This window comes from Rhipicephalus microplus, chromosome 1, assembly GCF_043290135.1.
Source record: "Rhipicephalus microplus isolate Deutch F79 chromosome 1, USDA_Rmic, whole genome shotgun sequence".
NCBI classification, from domain to species: Eukaryota; Metazoa; Arthropoda; class Arachnida; order Ixodida; family Ixodidae; genus Rhipicephalus; species Rhipicephalus microplus.
The window spans coordinates 225,759,156-225,765,359 of record NC_134700.1 but is presented as its reverse complement, the minus strand read 5'-3'; the positions used below and the strand labels follow the sequence as shown (position 1 = coordinate 225,765,359).

General features: G+C 46.5%; 1 protein-coding gene across 1 annotated transcript; it reads right to left on the bottom strand.

The window, feature by feature from the left end:
• Nucleotides 1–572: 572 nt before the first annotated feature.
• On the bottom strand, nt 573–1,025 carry LOC142767020 (antithrombin-III-like). Its single transcript, XM_075868238.1, has one exon. It carries the CDS (start codon nt 1,023–1,025, stop codon nt 573–575), a length of 453 nt encoding a protein of 150 aa, XP_075724353.1.
• Between the last annotated feature and the right edge of the window lie 5,179 nt (nt 1,026–6,204).

Genomic DNA, 6,204 nt, shown 5'->3' with positions numbered 1-6,204 from the left:
TACTGTGCCAATTACCCGCTTGGCAGCGGCGGCCTCGGGAGGTTCCCATGACTTGCAAAGGAAGAGTAGAAATCCAATTAGCGCTGTAAAGTGCTGACTGACACACTGACATTGGTTCAGGGATGGTTTGAATAGGTTGTTTGGAATTATCTGTAAAGACGGTTAGTCGCAAAAAGCGGTATTAATACGAAGTAGCTGCAAATAAATACTAAAATCTTGTGGCCAATACAGTTGTCTCATTATAGATGATGCATACGGTGGTCTATTACAGTGCTTTAATCCCAGCACTCTGCGTGCGCTTCATAGTTTTCTACCGTGCTTCGAAAACCACTTCAGCGGAATACAGTGTGCCTTACAAAGGTATTTCTTGCATGCTCTTTTCAAATACTTACTCTCACAGATAAAGACACCAACGAGAAAAAAGTGCTAATATGTTTACAATACATGAAAGACTCGTTTATTTATAACCACGGAGTAATATTCAAAAATATAGTAATACGTAAAAAGATGGAGAACCGTTTAACATACTTATGTATAGAGCGAATCCACCTTGCACCGACTCGGGTGTTCCGTCACCAAATTAAATCGACGACCCTACCGATGAAGAGGGTCGTGTTGTTGACCGGCTTGTACAGCACACACAAGAACGGATGGTTCACGTGGAACTCGATGGGCGCGCTGGGGTATTCGCAGTTTTCGGTGAACACCGTGACGCCATGGTACTCTCCTTCGTAGCCCACCTTGTCGACCCTAAGCTTGGCCTTGTGCACGAACTTGGTAAGGGGCTCACGAGCCTCCTCAAACAGGCCGCTGAAGTCAACCTTCTCGGGGTCGAAGAGATCAGATAGGCCAGCCCGCTTGAGCCCATCTCGCAGCGACACGGAGCTCTCGAGCTCAATGTTGGGCATGCTTAGCTCGACGAGCATCTCCTCGCAGCTCTTCATTGCCTTCTGCGGCGCCTCGGTGTCCAGCCGGTACTCGACGGCGTGCAGCCCGCGGCGGTCATTGGGCAGCAGGAGCAGCATGTGTCATTTGCTTCCTACGCCTGGGACTACGAAGTAGCGAGCCGAGAGCGCCTTGGATGTGCAGTAGTGGTAGTACCACGTGGAGAGAACAATGCGAGGCTTGCAGAGATTGGTGTCGTTGTTGTAGAAGTTGGCCAGAATCGTCTTGTGGTGGTCTAACCGAGAGCCCCAGGTGTGCTCGGCGTACGCTGCTCTCGCGATCAAGTGGCACACCTTCGAAGACCTTCTGTCCCCGCCAGTGGTCGGCAGGTTCCCGCTCATCACGCTGGGCACATGCCCGCGGGACGTCGTCTCGAACCATCGGTTGATCTCGTTCCTCGTGCGGTCGGGTCTGGCGTCCACCAGCAACGCGCGGATGGACACGTAGGAATACTCGCGCAGCGTTTTACTCGTGGTGTCCTGAAGGCTGTCCACCGAGGTCACGTACAGGGCTCTGATGAACTGTACGCGCTGCTGTCTTCCGCGAGCTTTCAGTGAGCGTATGAGGCTCTTGAAGAAGCTCTGGACTTTGTTAGCGGGTGCGGGCAGCTCGGAGCAGCGCAGTTCTTGCTCGAGCTGCTCCCGGGTGGTGCCCTTGCTACCCAACCATACGCTAACCAGCAGCCAATAGATGTGACTTGGCGAGAAGGCAAGGTTTCGCTGGCGTGGAAGGTAGATCAGCAGTTGATGGGCGAAGCTGTTGATGGCGAAGACTACGTTCTCCAGAGCTCGTGGTTCGAACGGCGGACAGGATGGGCCCAGCTCCAGCTCGTGGCTACCGATGGATGGCGACCGGCGTCCGACATCATCGCCTTCCTCGACTGAAGTGGTAAAGCTGCCGACCGTTGACGTTTCCCTAGGATTGACTTCTTCGACACCTTCAATGGCTGGAGCCTGCGCCATTTTCCCCAGGGGCCTCTGTCAGAAGAAGGAATGCAACCAATACGCTTCTAAGCAGGTTCTCCTTCATGTGACACCATCACAGCGTCGCGTGTGGTCACGTGCAGAACCCAAGCACCTTTCTTTTCTTTGAACGCACTGCACAGCCACAACCAGAAGGCGACAACAGAATATACGCACATATTGACTGTTGGCACGGAGATTATACGTACTATCTGTTTTGTTGGATGGCTCAATAGATGCGTCTTGACCTTTGTATTAAAGCCAAAGAAATGTTGCCTCATACAGAACGGGCCCTAAAAATTCATATAGGCATAATATGGGCTGCATTTTACTAAGTCTTATATGCTGGTAGGCTGCCTTCATGTTGTCGGCCTGATAAAAGCCAAAAAGAAAACAAAAACAAAAAGTGACACTTATATGTGACTTGCTTAACAATGGCGCCAGTTTAGCTCGCCCCCCCCCCCCCTGAACATGTCCATAAGAGTGGAAGTGGGGGAGGGGTGGTGAACATTTCTATTGTTTTTCTTGTAGCTGGCCTCATAAGCGCTCCAACTACCACGCGTAACTTAGAAGACCAAGGGTGCAGGACAGTCAGTGATTCATGATTAGCAAAGGTAACCGCAAGGAGCACACGAAGACTGCACTCTCGAAGCGCTACCTGTTGTCTCTTTCTGTGTCCCTTGTTTTCTTGTGGTTACCTTTGATAATTATGCACAGGCTGTATTTTGTTTTACACATGCAGTGTGCTATTGTAATGTGGCTGAAACAAGCTTTGAAATTTTGGTTACAACAATGACGCACTTGTTATACGTGCTTCCCTCAATGCCAGTTGGTCAGTACGCATTCCACGACCACTCCCCCTTTTGGAAAATAGAAAAGCTACTCTTCTGTTTGTGACGGTGAGAACAACGAAGTAAGTTGGTGAAGTGGGCCTGGAAAGAAAACAGTGCCATTTATTCGAACGAATTATCGAAGCATACAGCGAGAGGTAGAGAGAGAAAGGAGAGAGAGCTTTTTATCTTAAACGAAACACAAGTATCTTATCTGGCATGTGTGTATACGCTTACATGCTTTGTACATAGAATAAGAGATCAAAACGCCACGAGCACTCTTTAATTGTCGTTTTGAAAAGGGCAAAAAAAAGTAATAATAAAGCCCGAGCTATGGCCACTCTACATTATGAAAACTGCTCAATAGAAGAATAGTCATAATGGTGCGCGTGATTCATATAAAGCAAACGTTTGTTTTGGAAAAGGAACGAAGAACAACAAGAGAGAAAGTCGGGAGGTTAACCAGGCACATGCCCGGTTGGCTACTCTACGCTGGGGCAATGGGGAGTGTAAAGAAGATGAGAGATGGAGGAAAGAGAAGAGAAAAAGATGAGAGAATTGTCAGTGCACGGGCTGACGCGTATGCATTTGTTTTGGAGAGACCACTGTTTAAGCCTATGAGGAATGTGAAACTATTGATCTCGGCTGATAATTACCTCATTACCCTACTACTTCAATAAAAAAAAAGCTCGACAGGAATAGGATATCCGTGTTTTGAAAATGAAAACTTGGTTAACGGTTTTTTTTGTACATCTAGTTTTTTGAGGCTAACAAAAATAAACATAAGGACATAGTGACGCTCCTGCAATCAGCTAAAATGCTTCCGGTGTTTCACTTGGAGCGACCTTTCAAAAGAGTTTTCCCTTCGTCTCATCAAAGCACTTCCGTGCTCGCTTTTAGGACCGAAATCCCACATGTACACGCAAAAACAAGTTTTAAGAAGCAACGCGCTTATATCTTTCAACGAGGCCACCACAATGCTTCGTTAGAGGTCATTGAAGAAGCTTAAAGTAAAGATAACAAACGAAAAATACCTTGCAAAAGTGGCGGAGCTTCTATTCGTATCCGTTGATGGTTACGGGGCAGTGAAATCATGTAAAAGGTAAGGTTAAAACAAACACGCAGGTAAAAGAGATAGAGAAGAAGAATGAAAGATTGAAAAGAGGGTGCTAGGAAGGTTCGGTAAAAGAGCGGACCGTCACCATACTGCAAGGCGTGGGTGGTGGTGTTAACGATTTTTTAGAACGTTGGCGTTACCGAATATATTGAATACCAGCAACCCTAAAAGAAGCTATTTCGCAGGAGGGTAACTCGTGGTAGATATGTTTTTGGCACAGTCGAAGCACACACACACAAAGAGATAGATAGATAGAGAGAAAACGATAAAAGAAAGGGCCAAGATTTTGAGTTTAGTGTAGCGTGTCTTCTCTCCACACGACTCAGGGATCGGTGGAATGCACGAAAAAAAAATTACCCCTTAGATAGAAAAATAAATCGGAATATGTTCAAGAAACCTTACAATACTTGAGCTCGTGCACCTTTTTCTTGAAGGGTGTCAGGGCATCTTCCCTCTTCCTCTCTCTCTATCTCTTTTTTTCTCTATTTTCGTTGAAGTAGAGAGCGCACGCTGACGAGGAAAAGAAAACACTGTCGACTACATACTACACACCGGGCCGGGAAGATAGCTGACCATGCTGGCTTGTCTGGTCTGTGCAGAGAGCCAGCGAGTTCTCGGGACTGGCCTATTCGCCGCGCGTAGGCACGTTGATTCTCACAGCTTCGATGTTCGTCTGTCTGGAGTCCTTCACGTCTCCTTTTCAGTCATCTTGTCTTTCTGTGCTCCCATTTCTTTTTTTTTCTCTCTTTTTGTCTGCCTTCATTCCGTTCTCGCAACTAACCAAAGCCGAGTGAGAGAAGAAAAGATAAATGAAAAAAGCTCGCTCTCTTCTTCTTCATTCGCAATCTTCTCATTACAAGTTACAGCCATGCGTGGACGGTTTTAATTAACTTAAAGAGGTCGAGCCGCGAAATGAGTGCACTTAGGTGTTAATACTGCAAGAGGAGCGCTCGGCCATCTCGTCCTCACTTACTTTGCAGCAACCTGACGTGGTGCGGCGTGGCGGTAGCCCCTTCGCGTAATTCTTCAATTAATCAGTGTTTCCCTCCTTGCGGGATTCGTCCGTCGACACGACGCGCAAGATTAAACTTGCACGAATATACGTCCATGTTTGCGCAATGCGTGTATGTGTGTGTGAGCTGCCCTGGTTTATTATACAAAAATGATCAATATTCTGCGTGGGTGCTGGAGGTCAAAAGGTGGAATATGCTCGATTATGCGTGATCCACCGATGAAACATTGGCTCGTGAAACAAGTGTGGCGTTTTGATGGCATATATTTTGCATAAGTGGTTCAAAAGAAAACAGCCGCGCACACCCGAACGCACGTGCGACTCTTTTGTGCTTATGGTAATTAATCAGAAGTTATGTTAATGCGGTTATCATATTTTTGGGGGGGGGGGGGGCAGGAGACTCAGTTAAAGAGCGATGACCCGTGGTAATTTGTAAAGTTAATAATGCATTCGGCTGGCACTTTTTCTCTTTCTTTTACCGGCTCAGTTATCAATGAGAGAGTAAAAGACTCTTGGATGCGGTGTTTGAGCAGCACGTGGCAGACCCGCTAGGTTTTATCAGTGAGCGATCATCAATGAATCAACGCCCGGTCTCTTGCATAAACCTCACCTTTACTGATGTCAAAAAGTGCTCATAGTTTTTTTTTTAGCTGTAACGCTTAAACGCCAGCTGAGAGGCTGAAAGCACATCTATTCCCGCTAGGTTATCTTTTCGGTAATAAAGAAAGTGGCTAATAACGCTTTCTCAGTTGAGCTGCAACTGCGGGTAGCAAATTCTCATCATCATTAACCAACACGTGTTCTTTTTACCCTCTCTTTAATCGCCTTCCTATTCTTTCCCTTCTGCATCCCTCCTACAACACGTACGCCGATTTTTCCGACGTGAGATGCAATAACTCTTACATGCGAAAGAACGAGTCCACAAGTGAGATAAAGAGAAAAATAAATAAAGAGAAAAAGAAAAAAAGGATGTATAAAGAGAGAAATTTATGGCGAGGCGGGAATCGAACCCGCGTCATCACGACCTGAGGGTTAGCGTCGTAACAACTCGTCTATCCTGAACGGCAAGCGGAGCATAAAAAGAGCATTGTATACTATAGTATAGCAAGATGGTGGGAAAGGGTAGTGAGGGTAAAGAGCAAAGATGCAATTGTGCTGAGGAGGAGAGAACGATTACATCCACTAGAGAGAGATAAAGTGTGATAAAGCGGGAGAGAGAGAGAGCGAAATAAAGGAGAGAGATACGTAGATAGGAAAGAGAAAGAGAGAAATATACTGGATCAAACGGAAAAAAGAGAGAAAACGATATAAGGCGAATGAATGACTACACAGAGAGAG

Coding starts and splice junctions, on each gene's coding strand:
- LOC142767020 (XM_075868238.1), bottom strand. CDS start 1,025: ATGCTGCTCCTGCTGCCCAATGACCGCCGCGGGCTGCACGCCGTCGAG.